Genomic DNA, 25,968 nt, shown 5'->3' with positions numbered 1-25,968 from the left:
GGTCGATCCAAAATCACTCATCTTCGAACTTAGCCTGTCTTTTGACATTACCAAACGGGAAAAAAAAGAATTTTCAAAATCGGATGTGTTTTACTCAAGTTATCGTGCAGACAGACAGACAGACAGACGGACAGACAGACGGACAGACAGACGGACATACAGACGGACATTTTTTTTCACTGATTTGGCATCTCTAGACAACCACAATAGGTTTCCCCTTACTCAGGGAGTCCAATTCGACGTGTTACAAACGTATGCGTAAACCTATAAGACCCCAGTACTTCGTACGGGTCTAAAAACGGATATTGGTGAGTTGTCGTGCAATCTTAATAGTGACTAAAAATTAGACATACAGATAGTTATGTCAAGGGAATGTGTATCATATTTTTAGAAAATACTTGGAAACATTGTCTCGTAGAGTAGGGTGATTCCAGTAACGTTGAAGCAAAGCCAGTTTTTTGTTTTTGAATATGTTTAGTGCTGCCGCTCCGATAAATGCAATGGAGGCTTATTGAAAATCATACCAAATTCGTTCTATTGCCTACACAAGGGCGTAAGTTTGAATGAGGAATTGGGGATGTTGTCTTCTTAAATTATGATCTCGGTCTTCAGTCTTCCCATCATGAGATCTCCTTCAAAACATTATAACAAAAGCAAACAGAACGTTACAACAGAACCATTTATCAATATTTAATGTCAACTGATGTTTCATTTTGATTCAATTTTACATAATGAAAAGATTCGTGGCTGAGTATGTTCAAAATAAAAAAAAATTCTTTGTGTCTTCTTGCCGTTACTCTCCGCTTATCCACCAGTTTTCCCGTTCTTTTCTGCTTCTCATTCATACATACAATGCCACTAGTCCTGTACCACCGTGTAAATTTTCCGCAGTTTCTCGTAGTGACGTTTGTCCTAGCAGTGACAAGATAGAAGCCAAATTATTTTACTGAAAGTTTTAAGAGAACATCGGCTAAACATTACCTGTTCCGAGATAGACGATTTTGTGTTCTTCAGAGCGTTGAAAAAGTTGGCTTTGTTCACACTGATTTGGCTCGTCGATGATGACGAAGCAATGGATTCTTTCAGAGCGTACAATGAGGCTTGTCGCACCAGACCTGCCAAATCGGCACCGGTATAACTGTCCGTAAGTGTTGCCAATTCATTTATGTCTACATCGTCACCAAGTATCGGTTTGTTCTGATCGGACGAACAAATTTGTGGTTAAAGGAATCCACGACTGCACTCATACACACAGTGTACTTACCTTAGTCACTGCTTTGAGAATCTCTATACGGTCTTCTAGTGCCGGTAGGCCAACATACAAAATTTTGTCTAATCGACCGGGGCGCATAACAGCTGGATCAACAATATCCGGTCGATTGGTTGCTGCCATTAGAAAAACGCCTTTACGATCTTCAATGCCGTCCATTTCTGTTAACAGTTGATTCACCACACGCGAACTGCCGTTGTTCTAAAGAAAAGGGACTCTCGTTACAAAAAACGATTTCAGACAAATGGCAATCCATCCACAAACCTCTCCGGAATCCGAACGTTTCGGACACAACGAATCAAACTCGTCGAAGAAGATAACGCACGGAGCCGAGTTTCGGGCTCGTTGAAAGCATTGCCTTACGGCCCGTTCACTTTCGCCGACGTACATGTTGAGAAGTTCCGGTCCTTTAACCGAAATGAAATTGATACCAGCCTCATTGGCGACAGCCTTGGCGAGTAATGTTTTGCCACAGCCTGGCGGACCACATAACAATACACCAGACGGTGAATGTAAGCCCAATGCTTGCAACTTTTTCGGGAATTTAACTGGAGCCAGAACGGCCAACTGTAATTCTTCGCGGATGTCGCGCAACGAACCGATGTCATCCCATGTCACATCGGGAACGGTAATGAATCCTTCACGTTTGGCTGACGGCTGTACCACCTTCAATGCCTCGACGAAGTCTGTCATTGTAATGCACAGATCGTCCAAGTCGTCTGCGGTCATTATCGGTTTGTCGTCGCTGAGCCACAATTTCATGGCTTCGAACGATATTTGGGAATGGATGGGTTTGTCGCTCTTAATTATACCGCTGCAATCATCGACCACTTCGATGATGTCATCGTCTTCGCCACCATCTGCGACTTTTTCGTTGTCCTCACCGGTTGGTTCATCCACTTGCATTGCTGTGGTTTCATTTGGTATATTTTCGGCTTCGGTCGGCGGTACGGTATCTTCATTTATGGGTTCGATTGTGCTTGCATCCGGTACTGTTGGCTCAGCAGTTTCAACGTCAATAGGCTCTTTGTCTTTATGCTCTTCACCGCTTCCTTTGTCTTCTGTGATATTCGACAAGTCAGTGCCATTTTTCGATTGATCCGTAGCTTCCTTTTCCTGCGCAGCCACTCCATTTTCCTTTACAATTGAATCAGGCGATGCAGTCGACATGGGCAACTTGTCAATTTCCATCAAAAGTTTATCGACTGCCGCCACATCGACATTGGTCAATGTATCGCGTTGTTTCGCATTAAAGGCTCGTTTCACTGCAATGGAAGCTGCACGTGAAGCCAATGCCAATAAATCTGCACCGACATAGCCTGGTGTCAAAGCGCCCAACTGGTCATAATCAAACGGACATCCGATGGTTAGTCGTCTGCAAATGCACTGCAGTATATTGGCCCGGTCATTGCGATCCGGAATGCCAAGCGAAATTTCTTGATCGAAACGACCGACACGTCTCAGAGCGGGATCGAGAGCGTCAGGTCGATTCGTAGCACCGATAATTAATACTTGATCGCCGTGTTCGTGCTGGGACAATCCATCCAAGCAGCTGAGCAATTGGGCAACAATGCGACGTTCCATGTCCTTTTGGGCATTCAGGCGATTCGATGAAATTGCGTCAATTTCGTCGATGAACAAGACGCACGGTGCCAGAGCAACTGCTTGTTCGAATAGGTCACGAATTCGTTCTTCCGATTCGCCGGAAACGCCAGCTACGAGTTCGGTGGCTGCAATTGGAATCAGTCCGATGTTCAATTGCTGCGGAAAGACAACGAGAAATTCAAATTCGGTTTGGCATCCAAACAATTACAAAACCACTTACACCGGCTATTGCATGCGCCAGCAAGGTTTTGCCACTTCCTGGCGGACCGTGTAACAAGAAACCTCTAGGTGGCGGCAATCCAATGTGTCGATACACTTCCGGGTGTTTGATGTGCATCAGCAACTCGCACAGTTCCTGCAAAACTTTCTTCATGCCACCAATGTCCTCGAATGTTAACTTTGATTGCTGAGCGGCGAATTCACGCTTGAATTTCTTCGCTCCTCTAGCCGGAGTCATTGCCGTTGCAGCAGGTGGTGGACGTTTCGATTTTTCTACAACGACAGTGTCCGAATTCTGGACAGGACTTGTACTGTCGCTGCGAATCTTACGCTTTTTGGATTGATGCTGCGTGCTATGGTTCACTAGTGACGCTTTAGCTGGTGCTGGTGGTAGATTAGCTACTTTGGTAATTGTCAGTTGGGTTGCGTTCGCAGTTATCGGATGTGTTGCTAATCGGGAAAGGAGAGAAAATCGTTGGAAAATGTTTGCATTATAAATGGAATAGTGTGCGAGCACCTTTCTCACTACGTTCCGATGTTTTCTGTGTCATATCGGTATCATCATCACTCTCATCACTGCTGATGTTGATAGCAATTTCATTGGAAACCGGTTTCTTCTGCACATTTTTGTTCAGGTACATGTCAGTGAGCATATTGTTTACAACATGATTACCACTGCGATCCTGAGTGGTGACAAAATGTATCGAACCATTTGATTGAGAGCATTCAATAACATCGAATTAAACAGTGGCCTATAAACACTTACATCCATAAACTCTAGATCGGACTCTTCGTTCTCATCACTCGATGGATTGCTGTCCAGCCCATAGCTATGCAGTACCGTTTTATACGCCTGTTCCACCAATTGTCGGAATGGGGCCATTTTACGGCGCCCATATTCTGCTCGATACCTTTCTTGCAGCACTCGTGCCATATCGGTAACATCGACATATGTTTTGTGCACATTCTCCTCCAAATACTGCACACAAACAATATTGCACATCAATACGCAATCAGATTTTGTTTTTTTTTTGAATAGTAAGCAAATATAAGTGACTTCGACATAACCTCACCATGGCCATGAAACACAATTTGGTCCCCAAAAAAAGTCAAATAAATTTTTCTCACCTGCTTCACTCGCGGTATTATGTTTGGATCATGTAAGATCGGCTTCGACTTTCTCATTATGTCACCCACTTGGTCGCCCATCATTCAAAAATGCGAACAGTGTCAAAATATTGAACAAGAAACGAAGGGAAAATTCTTTGATGGGACGCTTAACGCAAATTGTTGATCGAAACTTGAAACCGAATCAACCAAATGCCACTGAATACGATAATATGGAAAACGATACGATGAATGTTGGTTATATCGTCGAGAACGTTTTGCAGGTATCTTTCGATTTCGTTAAAAACATTTAATCTGAACAATTTGTCAATTTTTGCGGCAATTCCGATTAACACAAAATGCGATCCATTATACAAAGTGTATTTGTCCCTTTTGCGATTGATATGGGATGCAAACTTTTTGCTATTACACAAAATCACACATACACACACAAACAGATCAAAGTCACATCAAATGGCGTGCGAGCGACAACAATTAACGAATTTTTTGTAAAAAAGAATCGTTGTTTTTTGTCCTTCCGGTCCTTCTAGTCAGGCTGATTAATTTTCATTTTCAATTTTCGATCAAATACAATCAAACTCTTAAAAATCTGAGATTTATTTTTAAAAAAATATTTAAAAAATGAGACGCTCACATTACGCATTCCACACAGGACGTTTTGACGTCTCGTGTCTGACCTAAACATACACCCTAAACCACCATATAACTTAAGGGGTATCACACTTTCAACGACGTGCAATGAAACGTTTTTTTTTGGTTTTGTCAAGTTGAATTTACATGCAGACACTAGTAGTCTATACCAGTTAAATTATCAAATCATTTGACCGATTACCAGATAATCTACCGGATAAATACTTGTTAAACGGTAGATCCGGTAGATCTCGAATTAATTCATTAAAAAAAAAACTTTGACACGTGATCCGAAATTTCCAATTATATTCCGAAAATCTGTTAATGCTTGATTTCCACTTGCCAAAACAGTACTCGTTGTGAGAGACAAAATTGAATTTTTTCAATTTTTGCTTTGTTTACTTGACAGCTCGCTCTCTCACGATGTACTTTTTGTTAAATGGAAACCATACTTTAGTTTCCATTTATTGTGTTTGTGGATTTATTCGAGTAGCTAATCAAAATTTTAGCTCATAGACAAGCTTTTAACAAAAAAAAATAATTTTTTAAATTATTTATTTGCGGAAGTTGTCAAGGAAGTTGTAGTATATTCCAAGGTTCTGAAAGACAGAACCCTGGTATATTCGACATTAATTATACGGTATAATAGCATCCGCCACATCCGCCACCGGTTCGAAAACATTTTCGTAAATTTGCGGTATCGTTGGTGGCATTACCGGTATTAAAAACCAAAAAAATGTACCGGTCGTTACCAATTGCGTTCGAAGTGTCACATCTCCATTTTGGAATTTTCGAATTCCACTCCTAACACTTTATCCAAATTGATTTAACAAAAAAGTGTCGTTTCCTGGAAAAACAGAATTTTCTATGACTGCAATGCCGAAACCAAAGTTCAGCGACGGTGTGTAAAAGAAATAATTGATCCGGTGAATTATAGTTAACGAATTGTGTGTATTTCCAGGCGAAAGAGTGCTGTGCTTTCACGGTCCGCTAATATACGAGGCGAAGGCGCTCAAAAATTCACTGACGAAAGATAAACAAGTAAAATACTTGATACACTACCTGGGTTGGAACAAAAAGTAAGTGTAACGGAGCGGTTTGGTGTTATTTTTGTTGTGCCCGGTAATCGCGAAATAGTTACTCGTTGATGTTTTGTTGTTGCTGACGTGAATTTTTTTTTTGTACGTACATACTATACACCGGTATGTTGTTATGTGACAGTGTGTTTGCATCGTCTTTTGCATTTTCCTTTGCTCAACAAAATAGTGGATCGAATAGACGTCGATGTAAACTAAATGTAAACATCGCAAATCACCTGTCATTTTGATTTATCTGATCGGAATGCAAGTACGGTTCATTTGCCTCTTACCGCCAATTTCTCTGAATGATAAAATTAGTGGAGACGTCAGTGTATGTTACCTCGGATGGTAAAGACTTGCATCGTGAATTTTACTTTTCAGTCTTTCCATGTTTCGTATGTCTTTATCGGTTCTATGTATCGAGCGTATCGAGCCGATATGTGAATGATATTATTATTCAATCATTGTATTTGACAATGGTTTACAAACAATTCTCTGCACTCGCTCGCTACACTCTATGCTCTATATTCCGGTGATCTAACGAAACCAATGTTTTGTTTTTGTCTTTTTCAGTTGGGACGAATGGGTACTGGAGGATCGAGTATTGAAGTACAACGACGCGAACATACAAAAACAGAAAGAAGTATCCAAACAACATGCATCGACATCAGCTAAGAACAAGAAAGGTGCGAGTGCTAATATCGGTAATGTTTGTGATGGCTCTGATTTTGAGGAGTTCAATTTACTTTTTATTGCGAGAATTCAGTTTTTGGATTTCTTTTTTTGATTTTATTATTTTGAAAATATTTTTATTGTTATATATTTGATCGGGCTTCCAAGTCGTTGAAGTCAGTTGGGGCCAGTTCGTTTTAGGTATTGGGTTAGTGGATCGGACTTTTGTTCTGAGTGAAACAAATCGGATTTTTAACAAATAAATTAAATAAATTAGCGTGCAACGAATGTGTGTATAGAATGAGGTACTAATGGTAGCCAAGCCAAGAGGTGCAATTTCATCGTTTATGTTGATAATGAAAACTTTGGGACATTGCTTAAGGCATTGTGCTGGTTGAACCATTTCAGAATGAAGTGTTCGCACTTCAAATTCAGAGGATGGTTCAAAGATCCTAATTATCCACTTATTGGCGGATTCTTCTTCTGAATCCAAACATTTCACAAACATTTCGCTCAAGTCGTTAGACCATCTCATTTCTCTGCAAATTCTGAGGATTTGCGAATTTCACTACTTTGATTTAGCGTCAGATTTGGAAGCTCAATTACGATCTGGGTCTTCCTGTCTTTCGGAAATTAATTTTTTTAAAGATACCCTGCTGAACGGTTCTGAAGCGAGTGTTTTTTGATGAATGATTGGTCTGACGATTTCTTTTTTTTTCATTTTCTTTTGTTAACTTAAGTATTTAGTGTGTCCTTCCGAGACGGTATGTCATAATGTAATGCACAGTTTAGACAAAAGTCTTTTTCGCGTGGAATATGTTTAAGAATCTTTGGCTTGATTGGCTTCATGTCTGGAAGTGATGGTAAACGAATTACCGGAACATGTCTAAAGAAAGTTGATTTTTTTGTTGTTGTTGAAAAAATTCATTGCCATTGCTCAATAAAGCCCCTCAATTTGATTACGTGCTGCTACTGACTGTGACCAAAAATTTTGATTTAGCCACACAAAAAATTAAAAAACCGAAGGCAACCAACGCTCGTGCATCGAAAGTTAAAAAACCGATCGCCACCGGTGACGCCGTGGATGAACAAAAATCTCGCACAGTTACGCCCAGTTTAGATGTGGACGAACAGTCGCTGATTGAGGACAGTCCGACGACCAGCATTTCAGCCGCATCGACATCATTGTCCAACGAACTGAAACGTTCGGCATCGATGGCCCAGCACGATCTAGACTGTCCTGATGAGGCAAAAAAGTAAATAAATTTGAATCAAAATTTCTGTGGTTCGATTAAATAACAACCAAACTGAAAAAACAAATTGCTTTCTCTCAAAAGGATCAAACGACGGCAAAGTTCTATGCATGCGGTGCACGATAGCGAGATCGATCCACAAAATCAGACATTTGACGAACAGAAGGTTCAAGTGTCGCAAATAAAACCGCCGAAATTGGAAGTGAAACTGATCATTCCCGAGGAATTAAAGCGGTGGCTAATTGACGATTCGGACGCGGTAAATCGACAACAGAAATTGCACGCAATACCGGCCGAAAAAACTGTCTATGACATATGCACTGACTACAAAGAATTCAAAACACAGAAGGAACAATCGGAAATTATCGATCGCATAACGTCCGGTTTGATTGAATACTTTGACGTATTGCTGGGCGGACAATTGCTGTACAAATTCGAAAGGCATCAGTACGCATCAGTTCTGGAACAATTTCCCGGCGAGCCAATGTCCAAGCTGTATGGGTCATTTCATTTGCTGCGACTATTCGTACGGCTCGGCACACTGTTGACGTACAATTCACTGGATGAGGCCACACTGAGTTCGATGATGGATCATGTGCATGCATTTTTGGACTATCTGGTTGAGAACAGTGGAACGTTGTTCAGCATGCAGCATTTTATAAATGTGAATTCGGAATATCATAGAAAGGCACAGTAATATGGCTTTAGTGTTGTAAGGTGAAAGTATAAAGAAGAAAAAACGGAAAACTAAAAGTAATTGAACTTGAGCAATGGCAATGTCTTTTAATTGGGTTGATATCCCTTTATGGAGTCCGTGTGTTGAGCATGAGTGGATGTGAACGTTTTCTTTTCATTTATTAAATCGCCCTCAACAGACACGTAGGGTTTGATAAGCTTTTAATGTCAGGGATCGTTGGCCTTCCCCGGGATAACGAAATCCTCAAGGTGTCAGAAAGAGCAACCCAATTCCTCAAATCCCATTGTATTCAATTGAGGAGGGAGGTTGCGCATTCCGACATTTTGAGGATTTTTCTTTCACTTCCACTTGTACAGATGATTCATGACGGCCTCAACGAACGAGAAAAATTCCAATGACTCAGAAATTGTCAGACGATCCATTGGACACGATTACAATTTTGGTTTTGATAAGATATCTGTCTCTCTGCGGTCCACTCCAAAAACATTTTTCCTGCCAAAATCCCTTTGATTCACTGACGAGAAATATCGAAGAGTCCTGGGGCGTCAGACCTGCACGACAAATCTAGGTTTGACTATGCAGCTCTGGTTTTACTCCTTTCACGTCTCGCCTGCACCCAGCAACTTATTTTCAATTTATTTTACCGGGGACCTGGTTCTGTTCCCGATCTTTGCTAACAAAACATAAAAATCGCGACAATTATCGCCTAAACTGACGAAGCCATCGAACAAATTGTTTCAGCTGGCGTCAAAGGAAAGAAAGTCGACACGATTAGTTCCAGCAGCAAGGACAGTTCTTCGCGGGACTCTACCCCATCGAAGGAATTGATTAAAGAATCGTCGCCACAGGTGCCAAATGCTTCGTCAACGCCGGTTCCATCCACCACAACGTCTTCGCGAAACCGAAGTACGAAGCAAGTGTCCAACACTAGATCGTCAACACCTTTGCCTACCGAATCGGCTTCTATAACAGATCCTCCGAAGTAACTATAACAGCAAGACGGTTCAGTTCGCACGGCGAGCGAATTTTTATATTTTTCTTCACTTTTTTTAAGGAAAAAACGGGGCCGTGTCGATACAGCTGTTGAATCGGAAGAGCAGTCTCTGTCAAAAGTTGAAATAAAAATCAAAATACCCGATGATTTGAAGCCATGGTTGGTGGACGATTGGCACGCCATCAATCGGGAACATAAGTTAATGATAATTCCAGCGAAAATAACCGTACAAGATATAATCAACGGTTACATCAGCCATAAAAAGTCCAGCAAGACAACCAATCAAACCAAAGAAGTAGCCCTAACCGACGTTTCATTTAGCCTTATCGAATATTTCGATGTGACTCTGTCGAGTAAACTGTTGTACAAATTTGAGCGCGTCCAGTACGACGAACTCTTCACCCAGCATCCCGATGTGCCGATGTCAAAATTGTACGGTGCATTCCATTTGTTAAGATTGTTCGTTCAGTTGGGCTCGATGTTGGGTAAGCATTGCAGACGGTGTCATTGAAATCGATTTTTCCATGTTTATCACTTTTTGTAGCATTCACCGGATTGGACGAAAAATCGATGCAATTGTCGTTGGGCCATTTGCAAGACTTCCTAAAGTATTTGGTTAAGAACAGTTCAACGCTGTTCAACATGGACCAATACGTAAATTCCACGGCTGATTATCAACAGAAGGCGAATTGAGAATCGGATGCGAAGAATTTATTATTTTTTTTTTAAACTTGTTTTCTCACATTTTATTTCGTTTTTCTAAAGTTGAGGTAAGGTACGGTTGTGTCACTTTTGTCACATGAGAGTATTTTCATCAAAAAATAAAAGAAAAATCCGTTTTCCAAGGCTACGCTTTTAATTCCAACTGGGGACAACTGTTCAATGCGACACTTCACCAATTTTCCGGTTTATTGTTAGCTCCACGTATCACCGATGCCAATACTTTTGCTCTCGGTAGTCATATCTCATAGATATACGTAATAGACCGGTCCTTCTACGCAGCAATTATTGCATTGTCCGATACGAAAAACATTTGTTCAACAACTTTTAGCTTTCAGTCCTAGTCAGGCACGCCAAACTTATCACCAACAATTTTTTTTTTCAATTGCATTCGTCATATGACACAAATTACCTTCTATTTGACAACAATTTATCTACGATGTGCGACGGTCAAGAAATACACTAGGTAATTCTAGCCCTAATAGGGCCAAACGCCAAATGTTTGTGAAGTCGGTATATTATAGGTTGCATATAATCGACGTCCGAATTGGACAAAGACGGTGGTGCTTTCACGATTAAGTCTTTTTTTATCTTTTGTTATCTTAGTAAAATCTCACGTCCCATTAGGGTAGGCTTGCCATGAGCTTTGCTTCATCTCCCAAAAATAGGCTTAGCATCAATGTCCTACTTGTTTTGGCTAAGCACGGCCGAATTGTCCCAATTATGTAGTTTAGTTGGCAGATCCGAACTGGCCATACTGGACCTTTTCAATTTGGCGCTTCTTTCCTATATAATAGCTTGTTGAAGGTGCGCCTTTGTTCTAACTTTGATCTACGAGCCCGATGCACCTTTTGGTGGCGAAACCCGCCCTGTTAGTCAGAAAAATGAGCAGAAATTATGTTTGTAGACGGTTTGTTCAGATGCACTGTTTCGGTTATTATTTGTCGTTTTTACGTATGGATTCCCGAATGTAGCCTCTGTTTTGTTCAAAACGTCCTATTTTTTTATATATCAGTTGTATCAGTTTACCATAATATATTGAAAAGGAAAGAAATTAATAAATAAAATTTGTTAATCGAAATTTGCATAAATAAAATGATTATTATTATACAACTAGACGAGATGGTGTTTGATCTCTAATTTTGTTTGTATTGATGGAAATGCCGAGATATTTGTTGGACTTCCTTTGGAAACCTTAAAAAGTATTGGGAGTCTTTTATGTAACACTTGGTACCACGACATTTTAAGTCCCTCATCACGAAGTACATGAACACCGAGTGTTTATGTACACTTTGCCTCATCAGGACATCTATGCGACGCGACTACTGCCCGATACATTTGTTCTACAACTTTTACTTTTGAGCGCTGGGAGAACTCTAAGGAGCGTAATCCTTGTGTATCACGGTGTGGTTGAATGGAGTTTAATTAAACATGTCGTCGCAAATTTGATATTTTTGGATATTCTTAGTCTGCTTGTGACCCTGAACAACGTTCCACAAAAATTTTTGATTTTCATCCGTGCAGTATGGAGCACCCGGACCAAGGCTCCCTAGAGTGCTCTGTGGATGCGATAGAACTGATTGGGGTTGCAATCGATAGGGTATGCAAAAAAAATTGTCGCATGGATGCAAGATGGACAGCTGGACAGACTCATTGAAGTTGAAAAATGACGATCTTTGAAAGGTTCTGCTGGCGTGGATACTTGAGTAACAGAGGTGGTAATTAGTTGTACAGGTAGAGGGACATTAGCTCTACCAATATCCAAAAAAATACTTTTACAAATTTTCTACATAGCAATCAATTTAATTCAATTCAATTTATTACACACAAACAACAAGGATTTCTCCTTATACAAATGTTTGGAAGAACAATAATACAGAATTATAAATACTACAAAGAATAAAAGAGTGAAAAACGAACAGTGAATGAAGAAAGAACAGATGCCTCAACTGCCTAGCAATACTAACAATAGTATGTTACATACCAAGGATCACAAAGGTGTGTTTTAGACCCAGGTGGTGAAAACGTCCAGGGATGGAGCGACGCGAAGCGGAGCGGAGACTAAGGGCGTTTTCACCACCGTGGTCTAAAACACACCTTTTTGATCCGTGGTTTGTATACTATTTTTCTTCCTGGAGTACCAAAGTCACATTCCGAACAAAACATAACAACAAAACTGAACAACATACCGGTGCAAAAGCATTCCATATTAATGCCGAAAGTAATCCGTATGAATGCCTAAAGAAGTCCGTTCCGTGTGCATGTATTCTCACAAATGTCGAAAAATAAGCAATCTGTAGGAATGCCGAAAGACATCCGAATGAATGCCGAAAGCAGTCCGTATGAATGCTGAAAGCAATCCTTATGAATGCATTGTCACAAAACACTAAAAACATTACATTCGCGTACATACAACAACTTGACACATTTGGGAAAGAATAAAGATAGGATCGAAAATGACATAAGCGGGAATGAAAATTGAGAGAAAATAGTAGGGGAGAATGTTGCTCTTTCGGTACTAAATTTGGTGAGTGAATGTGACGGTTTTGGTACTACAGGAAGAAAAACGATATGTACAATTTAAACCTCATAATGGACTGTACGGAAAAGGATAATGACAACGTATAAAACGAATACAGACGGCTACAATGCTTGCGTGAATTCGAACTTGATTGGCAGGCAGTGGTAGGTATGAATTTCCACGTTACGAGACCAAATGATCAAAACAGCATCTTTTGAAATTGTTGATAGTGCGACACACCTTGATGGAATTCGGCAGCATATTATAACTAACAGCAGCACTAACGAAGAATGACTTGTTGTACTGACTCGAATTGTGACGTGGCAAAATTAGAAGTTTTGAACGAGACGACATCAGCAGTTTGTTGAAAAGATATTCCGGTTCCTTGTAGACTTTACGGTGGTTCAAAATTTTTCTCTCATTTTTGGCCATAGTTGTGAAACTCAGCAACCCCTAAGTCACACTCATGATAATTTTTCGCAGCCAAACTGCTTAGTTTTGTTTTGCTGCTAGGCTCAGCTTTCCAACAACACTCCACTTGCTATATCTCTGGTCAACAGTGCCGTTCTAGTGAGTGCCCAAGCGAGGTAGGTTCATCTACGACGAAACTTTAGGAATGAGAACACTAATTAGTTCTCAGCTGAATCGGTTAGCAGAATTACCACAAATCAACAAACATTACTTTTCGTTTTCGATCAGACTTTTTACAACTGAACAAAAATGTAAGAGCTTAATTAGGCAGATGATCTAAGGTCGAACCACACCATCATTTTTGCTTTGATTGGATCGATAATTATGCTGCGTTTTCCATTGTTTCTCCTGTGGTGAATATAGGATTTCAATGGAAAACGCGGCATGATTGTCGATCCCGTCAACGCCAAATTGATCGTTCGGCCTAAATTTCGGCCTAAGGACATAGAAAGGAAAATGATTCGCTATGCTAATGACCCTCCTAGGAGTACCTTCATTCGGGTGCTAAACAATGTTAATTTGATTGCAGGAATGACCGTTGTCACTGCCGAAAAGAGATCATTTTTATAAAGCAATTTATTTCTTTCAAATTCCTTTAAATCCTGCAAAAATATCCAAACAGTTAGTGGGCTCTGTCTGAAATTCCTAATGAGAATTTGAGGAATTTTTAAGATTTCTCAATTTTACTGGTCATTGGTTAGGCCGAAAAACCACGATTTTACGATGATGGGATCAACAATTATTCCGCTTCTTCCGTTGTTTAGCCTGTGGTGAATATCTGATTTTCAGTTTTACTTTCACCATCACCACTTCAAATTTTCGATTTCGACTACCTTTTGTCAAAGGTGTAAAAGGTGTTACATTTCGGGGCGTCTTTCTACCTTTTCAGTAACAAGCTGGGAAAATATTTCAACACATTCGTACATCACAGCCAAAAAATCATGAAACCTTACGTGGCTGTGATTGAATGATTTTTTGGTCCAATTGACACAATGTTAAGAGGCATCGGTGCCTTGCTGAAAAGCATACATTAGGGCGAGTTTTAAATACAGGATTTTAGTTCACTTTCGACGATATCTTTTCATCATAATCCTTTTTGAAAAATGTACGACCGCAATTCCGACCACGAATGTGTTAGCTTTCAACAGAAAGTACATTTGGTTGTAGAAGTTTGACCTGCTCAGAGAAACGTGAGCAGTTTATGAAAATTTCGTAATTTGACCACAACCAGATCTACATTTTTCTCCATTTGGCCAAAAATGAGCCATCATGGCTTCATGGTGAAAAATCAATTTAAATAATGTCTTGGCCAGAAATATGTCAGTAAGTTTTATGATTCTTTAACCGAGTACCGGTGCCTCTTAACTCGTAACTATTTTCAATACTTTACGCAACGCAGTCATTTTCTCCCCTCCTCTGACACTTCGGAAGCTTTTGCTGTAAAAAAAGTTGTGTTTTTCAGGGAAAAAGTGGGAAATTACATTTTCTTGGGCGACAACACAGCAATTACTTTCTTGACATGAGCGTTAAATCTCAATTTCCGTGGATTTACATTACTTAATCTTTTGTATTGCTTCGATTAGACCAAATTTATTGAAATTGCAACCCGAGGGGGAACCACTCTTTTTCATTGATGTGATTAACATGATTAACCAGTGATTAACATGATGATGAATTGGTGATTTACCAGCATTTGACCGGGGGAATCGTCGCGAAACTACAAATAAACGTGAAATATAGCGGTTAATCAATGTCAATCACCAATTAACCGTTTGGATTCACAAAACTTATGTTTCTGATTAACAGATTAACTGATTAACCATGTTAATCACGAAATAGTGTTTTCCCCTCGTTGCACCATGTTAATCACGAAATAGTGGTTTCCCCCTCGGTGCAACCCACACACTTAGCAAAATAAAAAGCTCCAAGTAAGGTACGTAATATACTACACTACACTGTAGTGCTGAATTTATAATGATGTTCATGCTATTGTTTACATCAGATTCACTCGCATAAACACACCTCGGACAAAGGACTAGATTCTTCCAGTGCCTTAAAAAAATTAAACGAATTATCATTAGCAAATAAAACGATTTTACTCTTCCAGAAGTTTTAGCATATTGACTAGAAACGTATTACAATTTACAATTTACATATCGACCTCAATTTGTTTTTAGTAATCAAATTATAGTTCGCGTTTAGAGCGTCATTTTCGAAAGCTTAATGTCTACTAAGAGGCTTTATGGTTAGTATCTACATATCTACGTTAATATATTACATTTGAAGATTGTCTCGGCCAATGCATTTAAATAAAATGTTGTGGAAAAACAAATTAACGAGAAAAATTAACGAGAGTTCACACTTTTCAAAAATGACAGTAAGCTGTAAAATGTCTCTTATCAGGAACGGTATTTCTACCCTCTAATCTAACGCAAACTCCGCTAGTTCTCGAAAGATGTCGTTGCTATCACTTATTGCAGCGACATCTTTTGAGAAATAGCGAAGCTCGCGGTAGAGTGGAGGATAGAATACAATTATCGTAAATCCGCTTTCGGTCGAATGTTTTCGTTTCGTTCTGAGAAAGTCTGAGTTTAAAAACGATATTAGCAAGAACCTTCGTTCTAAACAATGTAACAGAACATAATTGGCCTTTTTTGGACGTCCATAAATCGGGACAACAAGGCACATTTTCATGGATTCTCCTCCGATCAACAAACACTTCACACGAAAACTCGACTTTACAACTATTTCTCAAAATTGTTACCGATTTAAGTATTGCGATTAGAAAAAACAAACATAGAAAGCACTTGCCAGTTTCCCCAGTTTTCATAACCTGGGTCTTCGCATTCGGCAGATCAATGCGAAAATATAGAAAATGCGAAAAGGTGTTTTTGGCACTCTGAGTTCATCTCAAAGTGTTTTTTTTTTTAAATTTTGTTAACGTTCGTCACTTGTGTCCATGGAGGTGGACAATAATGTTCGACAATTCCTCTAATGTCGCGCATTACATTGTTGTGTGATGAAATCATCTTCGCATGTGAGAAAAGCATTGTGAAAAGCGAAGCCTACACTGAACCACACCACAGACAGTTCTGATTGTTTAAGGTGCCTGTCACCTGTTTAAATTCATTGGCATCAGAATTTTCATTTTCATTTTCACTTTAGATAAATTTTTTTCGTCGTAGTTCATTCACTCACACATATATAAAGTATTAGTATTTCTATCATTAAAGTACACCACCTCCTGCCCCCGAGCATTTGATCAAATTCACAGTGCGACTGTTGAGCACACTTCGTAAATGTTCTAGTGTTTTTAAGCAAATAACCACACAACAACCGTTCTTAATGCCTTCCAATGGACTCTTGCATGAACACTCCTTGCCGCCTTGCACGTTCGTTGAGCAACACGGTGACATGGCCATCGATGTAATCAAATTTGACGCTTCTTTCTCATTCAAATTCGGAGTCTTTTTCGAAGTATCCGCTTTCTTACCACCACAACAGCCCGATTCCTTTTTTCCCGGCTCTTTCGGCAATGCCACGGCAATGGTGTTATCTGATTTGCAGGGCTTGCTGGGTCCGCATCCACCGGAGCAACCAGCTTTCTGATCACATGTGCAATTGATACACGAACAAATGTCCGCATCGGCTGTTATTTCCTGCAGTGTTGGTCCGCTGCTCTTCGTCGGTTTTTCAGTTGGATCGATTGGTGCATCAGATTCAGCGGGAGGTGCTTGGATAACATTCTGTAAATTGTCAATGGACATTAAAATGTCGTTCAGAATGGAATCGGCTTCCAGTTGCTGGGCCATAGTTTGATTTTCGCTGCTCATGTCCATTTGAGTGGCATCTTCCAACAATCGATCGACCAGACTCTCCGATTCATTGATTTCCGTTTCCTTGTTACTGTCGACACGACTGATTCCCGACAGCGAAAAATCGTCCAAATTCAAATTTTCAAAATTGTCGCCGACATCCAGTTCCGATCTCTCGCTAACACGCGAATCGTTTTGGTGGTAATAGTTGGTAGCGGCAGTGTTCACATTGAACCCAAGATCAACGTAAGTAGGTAGTGCGGTGGGAAGCGCTAAACAAGCCGATGTTACAGGATCGGTAGGCATGACCGGTTTCGAGGCCAGGACGGCTACATCGATCCATGGTGAGGGTATCTCGATTTCGGATGCCAATGCCATTTGAACGGCCTGCGATGTTTGCTGCTGTCGACCGTCGAATGGATTGTGCTCCTTCACTTGTGGTGTATTCACGTCTTGCATTTGAGAGCCGTAATCGTCAAAGGCTGCTATCGCCGAGAAATCCATCTCTGCTTCATCGGATGCCCTGGACGAACTCAACAGCTCGGTATAGTCCACAAATTCATGACTCGAATCGGTTGTCATAGATGACGACAAATCGCTGATAGTTGTGTCGGACGTGTGAGCGGTGAAGCTCAGTTGCGGCACCTGTTGCAAGTGGAAATATTAATTTAAAGAAAATGAGTTTCCCTTGCATACAATATTTCACTCCTCCGCACACAAAAATCCATTCGCCAATGGCACACATCAATTATTGAAGGACTTTTGTGTGCGGAGAAAGATTATGTATAGAGAAGGTGGACTTTTGTGTGCGGAGGAATGTAATGCACCTGTTGCTCTTTAACGAAAACACTTTCAAACGAATAATTGACGTCGATGGAGTTGCTCAGATTTTGTAAATTCTGTAATTGTAGCGCTTCGTTTTGGATTTTGCGGCGCCGTTTGGTCGGTGTATTTGTTGGTGTGACTGAATTGGTGGTGGTATTTGTTCCGCTATTGTCTTGAACGGGTAACAATTTTTTCGTATGCGTTTTGGCGTGCGATTTTAGACTGTGTGATGTACTGAATGATTTCGAGCAAGTGTTCGTCTGTTTATCTGAATCGACTCGGTCTACTACTTCCGTGCACCGGAACGGCTTTTCACCTTGATACGGTTAAATAACTAAATTTACCATCCATACCATAATGTTATGCAGACGTATTGGTACTAACCTGTGTGTGTTCGATAATGCGTTTTCAGATGGTGCGACGAATTGAACGCCTTACCACATCCTTCCTCGAGGCATCTGTAAAATTATTCGTTTGTCAATAATTTTCACTTTGATTTCATCACATTTCCTACTTATATGGCCGTTCCTGAGTGTGGGTACGAGAGTGTTTTTTCAGGTCACTTAAGGTGGTAAAAAATTTCTCACAGATGTTACAGTTGAATGTCTCTCCATTGTGCAGTCGTAAATGTGCGCGAAGCCTTTGAAAATTATGAAAACAGTGTTTACCCAAACCTCAATATGTAACCTTCCTATGTTCAAAATGTAGACTCACCGGTACCGTGTATTGAAAGCTTTGTTACACACTTCAACTGTGCATTGGTAGGGCTTTATTTTGGTGTGAACTCTGGTGTGAATTTTTAAACTGTATGACGTCAGAAAAGCTTTGTTGCAACTTTCTTCCGCACACTTAAATCTATACTCCCCTCGATGTCTCTTCAAATGAGTTTTTAGATTACCAACCGTGCTGTAGCTCCGCGTACAATGATCATAGTTACAGCGATATCGACCCATTGTTTGATTTGAATCAGAACTCTGCAAGAAAATTTAAAATTTCGATTTTTTATGGTCAGTCGTGGTTATTTCGATGAACTTGTTAATTTGGACAGAATTTAGTTGTCCAATTTCATCACATTAAGTCACTAATTAGTTCTCAGCTGAATGCTCATCGGTTAGCAGAATTACCACAAATCAACGTGCATTGCATCACTTCTCGTTTTAGATCAGACTTTTTACAACTGATTAAAGATGTAAGAGCTTAATTAGGTAGATGATCTAAGGTCGAAACACTCCATCATTTTTGCTTTGATTGGATCGATAATTATGCTGCGTTTTCCATTGTTTCGCCTGTGGTGAATATAGGATTTCAATGGAAAACGCGGCAGGATTGTCGATCCCATCAACGCCAAATTGCTCGTATGTTTTCGGCCTAGGAGTAACTTCATTCGGCTGAGGAATTTTTAAAAATTTCTCATATCCCCTGGTCATTGGTTAGGCCGAAAAATCACGAACAATTTTGCGATGATGGGATCGACAATTATTCTGCCTTTTCCATTGTTTAGCCTGTGATGAATATCTGATTACAATGGAAAACGCACCACACTTGTCGATCCCATCATCGTAAAATTGTTTGTGTGTTTTCGGCCTAAAGACATAGAAAGAAAAATGATTCGCTATGTTAATGACCCTCTAGGAGTAACTTCATTCGGGTGATAAACAATGTTAATTTGGTTGCAGGAATGACCGTTGTCACTGGCGAAAGGATATCATTTTTGTGAAAACCCAAGCAATTTACTTCTTTCAAATTCCTTTAAATCCTGCAAAAAATATCCAAACAGTTAGTGGGCTCTGTCTGAAATTCCTAATGAGTATTTGAGGAATTGTTAAAATTTCTCAAATTCCTGGTCATTGGTTAGGCCGAAAAATCACGAACAATTTTGCGATGATGGGATCGACAATTATTCTGCCTTTTCCATTGTTTAGCCTGTGGTGAATATCTGATTACAATGGATTACGATGGATTTTCCCATCGTCGCAAAATTGTTCGTGTGTTTTCGGCCTAAAGACATAGAAAGAAAAATGATTCGCTATGCTAATGACCCTCTAGGAGTAACTTCATTAGGGTGATAAACAATGTTAATTTGATTGCAGGAACGACCGCTGTTACTGCCGAAAGGATATCATTTTTGTAATGACCCAAGCAATTTCTTCCTTTCAAATTCCTTCAAATCCTGCAAAAATATCCAAACAGTTAGTGGGCTCTGTCTGAAATTCCTAATGAGTATTTGAAGAATTTTTAAAATTTCTCAAATCCCCTGGTCATTGGTTAGGCCGAAAAATCACGAACAATTTTGCGATGATGGGATCGGCAATTATTCTGCCTTTTCCATTTTTTAGCCTGTGGTGAATATCTGATTACAATAGAAAACGCACCACACTTGTCGATCCCATCATCGCAAAATTGTTCGTGTGTTGGTGTGTTGTCGGTCTTTTAGCAAGCACGTTCAGCTTTAAAAAAAAGAAAGAATTTAGGTCAGTTTTGTCATACGAAACAATGAAAGTGCTTTCCACGTCCCACACAGAGGATGTTGTTGTTTCAGTTGTAAAAAGATAATCAACATGACATTTTCCAGACATTGTTTCGAGCAAAATTCGCTCAATGTCGTTTTTATTTCAAAATCTGTTGTATCATCTGAGATTGGTAATGGGCCTTTTTTGCCACATACAGCGGAAATAAAACAGGTGAAGTGGTTCAGAACACTACGAAATTCATACATTACATATACATACTTCTCGGTGTTTCTGGGTCTATCTCTTAAAGCATGGTCTAATCCAGATAAAGTTGATGAATCACAACCGGAGTCAGTATGTTAACACACGAAACAACAACTATGAAATCAAATGCCAGCCGATCCGAAATTTCAAAACAATTTTTTTGTGAGAATTTTAAAAGTAAAAAGCAAATTTATTACTTTTACGTGCAGATCTGTTGCGGATTTTTTTTTGTTATATCTAATCTAGTCGTTCTCTTACACACCAGTGCAGAAACATAAAAAAAAAACCTTAACTTGAAATTATATTTTATACTATTGAATCGAAGCACTTTAGAAAAACGTCTGCTGTACAAACATGTATGTGATACGAAACACAATTAAAATTTGTTTTTGCTGATAAAAGTCAATTTTATCTCTGCTTTGTACTTATGCTTGTGGGAGTTAGTGCTGAACAAGAGTTTAGTCAGTTTTCACATTTGTTGTGAAGAACATCATAGTCTTTGAAACTAATGCGGAATGAGTAACTTTTTGTTTAATAACCTTTCTCAGGCGGCAAATAGATAACTACATTAGAATGATCGAATCTGTTACTTCTTTTGATGCAAGCGTTTTCAAGAGATTAGTACGAAATCTTTTCCTTCGTTTAGTTTGAACAATGAACGTGCTACTGTGGTATATGCTATAAAAGATCATACTACTAGGACTAGCTAGATTTCATCGCTTTCGTTGCCGTCGCTGTCAATTAGCATCAGATTTCATAATAGGTAATGGTTGTTGGCTGCAAACCAAGCCAAAAAAAACACCTTCCCCAACTTATGTACCCCTACGGTTGTGGGATTCATTACTTTTAGATCCTACACACTTCCCACATTCAATTGAACCAACGAATTCAATTTCAATTTTGATTTTGTCGATTGGCACCATTGACATACAAGTAGTTAGTTCCCATTATCTGCTTGTGGTGGCACTATATACTTCGCGTGCCCAAGCAGTTAAAGAAGTACCAGGTAGCGTCAATCAAAATTGTCCTTTCAGAATTTTGATTGACGCTACCTAGTGCTTCTTTAACTGCTTGGACACGCAATGTATGTGGTGCCACCACAAACAAACAACGAGAACACTTGTATGTCAATGGTGCCAATCGACAAAATCAAAAATTAAACTGAATTCGTTGGTTCAATTGAATGTGGGAAGTATGTAGGATGTAAAAGTAATGAATCCTACAATCCGATAGTCATAATATAATTGGGTAACTGTAATTTATACTCTTTAGCAGGGCGAATTTTCGTTCCAAGTCATGTAATAATACATGTTTTGTTTTCCCTAGGGTCGAAAGTTGCTTATTACACACCTAGGGAAAACAAGAAAATTGGTTTAAGTTTCAAAAGCCTGTAAATCCATTTCATAACTCGGGATAATAGTTGAAAAGTCTCGTTTTCGTGTCTTTATTGACATCGGCTTCGCCTCGGATCAATAAATTTCACACGAATTATCACTATTGTCATTGGCTTTTCTGGCATCTACACTCTTCATGAGTCGAGAAAACTAAGTTCTTACGCACGCAATCAATAGGATACATCACAACATTTTGTTTCATTTATTGTAAGTATACCATTGTGGCTACATATACTTCTTCCAAGCAACGGTTCAGCCGCACAAAATGAACCGAACACGAACCGATGTCATCCATTCATAACAACGCACTGTCAAGCACCAAAGCTGACTTTGACATCATTCAATTAGAAGTCGACAGTGCGTTGACCGTAACCACAACTAATTGTTCTTTGTTATTTTGACAATTGCATTGTTAATAGGGTTGAGGTTATGGCTCTATGGATGACGTTGTGACATTTCATTTCACCTTGGATGAAACCTATAGCAACCTAAGCAAGAAGACCTAATTCAAATTTTTCTTTTTCAATACTATACTGTCAAACGTGACAGAAGAACAATAGTTAATCGCTTCGCTCTGATCGCAAACTATTTTCTCCCCGAGGTGAACACAACGTTTTTCATGCTTACGTTTTGCGAAAAACGCCATTTTCACAACGCTTCAAGTGGACAAAGTAAGGATTTTCTCATCGCTAACATGAAAAAGAAATTTTTTAATAGACTGTTATGATCAGAGCGAAAAAACCGAAGACTAGTTATTATAGCTTGCCTTGGGGTACACAAAGTATTTGCTTCTCTTTCATCGTGGTACGTTGAGAGCGAGAGGACAGAAGACCAGTTTATTTTAACTTGCATTGGGGTACTTGTCAAAACATCTTCTTCCAACGTACTGCTCCTAGCATGAACATAAGAAATATTTGGAGGCTGATTAAGTCACAGTAGGCACTGCGTTTCTTTCGTAAAGATAGATGACTTGTTTTCGTTGTATGAGTTAAAACACACAATACTATCAATCTTAAGCGGTAGATCTCATCACAAAAGCCTCCAAATTGGACATTTGTCAAAGGAGTGTTCATGCTAGGAGCAGTGCGTTGCTTCTTCTCTTTCATCGTAACACTCTTTTAGTTTGATTAATTTGACAGGATAACAATTGAGAAATTTGAATTAGGTCTCCTTCGCGTTGCTACGTTTAGCTATAGTAATACGTTAAACCTAAGCAAGAGAAGTTCGAAGTTATGGAGAACTATAGAGCTTTCTGTATAGTTTCTAAAGACGCAGGTTTATTATTTGCAGGTTAATTTCTAGCGGAAATTTTGTTCTCATCGACATCGACAATGCATTAATGTCCAGATACTTGCTTATATCAATGGTTCCTATATTAGAGAACTATTTTGTTAATGATGAGCGTAAATGAGCTTAAGAAATATAGCGCTTAAAACATCAGCTGAGTTTTCGGTTAGATTTATATTGTGTTACAAAGGCGCTCTGCACAAAGGCATTAAATAAAATTTGGCCGATAATAACAACACACTTGTTCACGAATGGGTGTACCTCTGTCGTTACGTTTGTTGATGTTGATGATAGATCACAGTCATTGTAACGGGAGTCACATGGCCGAACAGACGAGGACAATTCATCGATGTAACTGATTGATACAATTTCATTTTGATTAAATTTCAAGTGTAAAAAACGGAAAATGTTGACAACAAAAAAAAAACAAAAACAAAAAATGCAAATTTCTTTTCTATTCAAGCTCTTGAATCCGGGGGCGTGAGTTTTCTTTTGAAATTTAGGAGAAAAAAATCCAAATTGTTATTTCAAAGCAACCGCAAAAATATGTCCAAACGATAAAAATGAATCACGCAGTCAAACAACTACCCACTAAAGTTAAGTACTACAGTTAGAAACGAAATATAGGTACCTCGCATCTTCATCCAAGTCAATACAGTCTAAAAATGTCGTATCGCGTTTCTGTGCAAAATTTTCCAATGGAAACGAACTGAACACAGTCGATGAGATTTGACCCAATACGTTCGGCACCTGTTCCGTATTCCCGTCAAACGCTTCAATACAATATTGCAAATCGTCCGATATGAAATTGTCCAACAGTAGATCGTCAAATTTTTCACTTTTGGTCGAAAATTCCGTCTCCATATTTAACTCGTACTTTCCCAATTTTCTTTTTAATCTGACACATTGAACATGGGTGTATAAAACAAATGTCAGTATATATTTACTGAACTCTCGGTTTAATCTCTGATGCGCATACACATGAGCACACTGAAAACGATCGCAAGCGATCTCTCATACACTGTGTGTATACAAATGCGATTGAATGGAAAAATAAAATAAAAATTCAATGCCAATTTTTCAGCGACAGAAAACAGTCTCTAGAAATAATGTAGCCATACGTTCTAATAATGCCACGATTAGTCACTCATTTTTATTTCTACGTTGTGCTGTGCAAACAAGCAAATAGCAAAAACTCACTCACTATTTTCGTTTTATCAACCAAGATGACACCGCATTGAGACGGAAAACATAATTATTTTCGGTTTCAATAAGTCAATTTCAGTGTTATAAATAATCTAAGTTGTAAAAGAAAATATGCCACCCGAGAACCATATGATCGTGTGATACGCTGAGTACACTACACCAGTGAAACACTCTCGCGTTGTTACACTCTTGTCGTCATATTGAGTTTCTGAGTTTAGTTTTTATCAACTTGCGCATGTCTTTTGTATCGTTCCACCGATAATGGAACAGAGTGAACATAAAGTCACGGGAAGCATTTAATTTCAAAGTATCGAACTTGTGTTGTCAGTAACTTATTCGGAGATGACGCGTGTTACGTGAATCCATGCCATTAGTCGTATAAATTTATACGTCAGAGAGAGCTTTTTTCTCCTTTGTTACGATCTGTCAGTTTTTCTATTTTGCGATTTAGTATGGAAATGAAAACTAAAATTGAGATATCTTTGCTGTTTTAAGTGGTTTTTCATATTTTTTTGGACCAAAATGTTTTAAAGTGTGTTTGGACTGCTTGGTTGCAGATGCTATGACAATAATCATTCGCGCTTATATGTTCAAAGTTCACCTATCGCTTTACAAAGTATGTGCCAGAGGGCTCTTCCAACAGTTAGTTTACTAGTATAGACTGTTATGATCAGAGCGAGAGAACCGAATACTAGTTATTATAACTTGCCTTTAGGTACTTGACAAAGTATTTGCTTCTCTTTCAACGTGGTATATTGAAAGCGAGAGGACAGAAGACCAGTTTATTTTAACTTGCCTTGGGGTACTTTATAACACTCTATAACACTTCTTATTCAAACATTACCGAAGGGTTCGGAACAACCATTGTTGCAAACCAACACATTGTATCGGTATATAAAACTTTGCCTTACGGTAGAGAAATCCTTTATTTGCACTTGCCTTATGATCAGGTCGGGATTTAACGTTTGTTCTAATGTTTTTATGTAATAATTAGAGAAAGGAAACTGTAACCTTTACTTGTCATTGCATATTTTCATATACATTTTTGACATATCCCCTAAGGTAACTGGTCTAAATTATATTTCGTTCTCTCTCATCATAACGGTCTATGTTGTGTTAAAAGATAGTAGAAATTTCACCCATATCACTCATCGAGATCTGTTAAATTAACTGTTTTGTTTTTTCCCCTGTTTTTACGCTCTTTTAACACTCTTGTAGTAGATATTGATCTGTATGTCAAATAGAGTATGATTTTACTCAATACCCTCTCTAGCAAAAAAAAAACTACTTTTATTAGGGCGGTGAAAGAATCGAGTGACTAATTATAATTTTTTCATTACTCTGCTTGATGCTTGGAATAAATAGTCGCCACGCTTGACATACTTTATGAATGATCACAGAGGAATGATTATAGTGCGAGTGCAAAGATTGAACGAAATAGTCGACTCGGTGATTTTAAAATCTTTAT

At 39.1% G+C, this 25,968-nt stretch overlaps 3 protein-coding genes across 9 annotated transcripts; 1 reads left to right on the top strand and 2 right to left on the bottom strand.

Annotated features, from left to right (window-relative positions):
- Positions 1–661: 661 nt before the first annotated feature.
- LOC119073177 (nuclear valosin-containing protein-like) lies at positions 662–4,610 on the bottom strand. The gene is made up of 8 exons (XM_037178487.1): positions 4,223–4,610; positions 3,861–4,073; positions 3,612–3,777; positions 3,096–3,544; positions 1,535–3,031; positions 1,265–1,471; positions 982–1,197; positions 662–912 (listed from the first exon to the last, which is right to left on the bottom strand). Exons 1-8 carry the CDS (start codon positions 4,304–4,306, stop codon positions 859–861), a joined length of 2,886 nt encoding a protein of 961 aa, XP_037034382.1. The 5' UTR covers positions 4,307–4,610; the 3' UTR covers positions 662–858.
- Positions 4,611–5,595: 985 nt separating this feature from the next.
- Positions 5,596–10,393, top strand: LOC119073215 (mortality factor 4-like protein 1). 4 transcript variants are annotated; one of them, XM_037178549.1, is made up of 6 exons: positions 5,596–5,753; positions 5,814–5,931; positions 6,505–6,617; positions 9,295–9,535; positions 9,608–10,032; positions 10,092–10,393. In XM_037178549.1, the coding sequence occupies exons 1-6, from the start codon at positions 5,720–5,722 to the stop codon at positions 10,238–10,240; spliced, it is 1,080 nt and encodes a 359-aa protein (XP_037034444.1). In that variant the 5' UTR covers positions 5,596–5,719; the 3' UTR covers positions 10,241–10,393. The 4 variants fall into 4 exon arrangements, with proteins under 4 accessions (XP_037034444.1, XP_037034436.1, XP_037034430.1 ...); XM_037178541.1 differs by having other exon boundaries at positions 6,505–6,635; XM_037178535.1 differs by lacking the exons at positions 9,295–9,535; positions 9,608–10,032; positions 10,092–10,393 and adding exons at positions 7,604–7,859; positions 7,941–8,627.
- A 4,943-nt stretch (positions 10,394–15,336) lies between these two features.
- LOC119073188 (zinc finger and BTB domain-containing protein 24) lies at positions 15,337–24,686 on the bottom strand. Of its 4 annotated transcripts, XM_037178506.1 has the most exons (8): positions 24,499–24,686; positions 23,926–24,192; positions 23,556–23,649; positions 18,614–18,873; positions 18,414–18,539; positions 18,284–18,357; positions 17,902–18,215; positions 15,337–17,719 (listed from the first exon to the last, which is right to left on the bottom strand). In XM_037178506.1, exons 2-8 carry the CDS (start codon positions 24,156–24,158, stop codon positions 16,487–16,489), a joined length of 2,334 nt encoding a protein of 777 aa, XP_037034401.1. In that variant the 5' UTR covers positions 24,159–24,192; positions 24,499–24,686; the 3' UTR covers positions 15,337–16,486. The 4 variants fall into 4 exon arrangements, with proteins under 4 accessions (XP_037034401.1, XP_037034394.1, XP_037034414.1 ...); XM_037178499.1 differs by having other exon boundaries at positions 23,926–24,686; XM_037178519.1 differs by lacking the exons at positions 23,556–23,649; positions 23,926–24,192 and having other exon boundaries at positions 24,499–24,684.
- Between the last annotated feature and the right edge of the window lie 1,282 nt (positions 24,687–25,968).

The sequence above is a fragment of the Bradysia coprophila genome, chromosome II, assembly GCF_014529535.1.
Source record: "Bradysia coprophila strain Holo2 chromosome II, BU_Bcop_v1, whole genome shotgun sequence".
In the NCBI taxonomy this organism is placed as follows: Eukaryota; Metazoa; Arthropoda; class Insecta; order Diptera; family Sciaridae; genus Bradysia; species Bradysia coprophila.
The sequence above is the reverse complement of the archived record's forward strand: the minus strand, read 5'-3'. Positions and strand labels throughout refer to the sequence as shown.

Coding starts and splice junctions, on each gene's coding strand:
- LOC119073215 (XM_037178528.1), top strand. CDS start 5,720: ATGACTGCAATGCCGAAACCAAAGTTCAGCGACG. Junction 5,754..5,813: donor GAAACCAAAGTTCAGCGACG/GTGTGTAAAAGA, acceptor GTGTATTTCCAG/GCGAAAGAGTGCTGTGCTTT. Junction 7,860..7,940: donor TGTCCTGATGAGGCAAAAAA/GTAAATAAATTT, acceptor TTCTCTCAAAAG/GATCAAACGACGGCAAAGTT.
- LOC119073177 (XM_037178487.1), bottom strand. CDS start 4,306: ATGATGGGCGACCAAGTGGGTGACATAATGAGAAAGTCGAAGCCGATC. Junction 3,778..3,860: donor CCGATCTAGAGTTTATGGAT/GTAAGTGTTTAT, acceptor GTCACCACTCAG/GATCGCAGTGGTAATCATGT. Junction 3,032..3,095: donor TGGCGCATGCAATAGCCGGT/GTAAGTGGTTTT, acceptor GTCTTTCCGCAG/CAATTGAACATCGGACTGAT.
- LOC119073188 (XM_037178499.1), bottom strand. CDS start 24,158: ATGGAGACGGAATTTTCGACCAAAAGTGAAAAATTTGACGATCTACTG. Junction 18,874..23,555: donor CAACAAACGTAACGACAGAG/GTACACCCATTC, acceptor ATTTTCTTGCAG/AGTTCTGATTCAAATCAAAC. Junction 17,720..17,901: donor TTTTCGTTAAAGAGCAACAG/GTGCATTACATT, acceptor CACTTGCAACAG/GTGCCGCAACTGAGCTTCAC.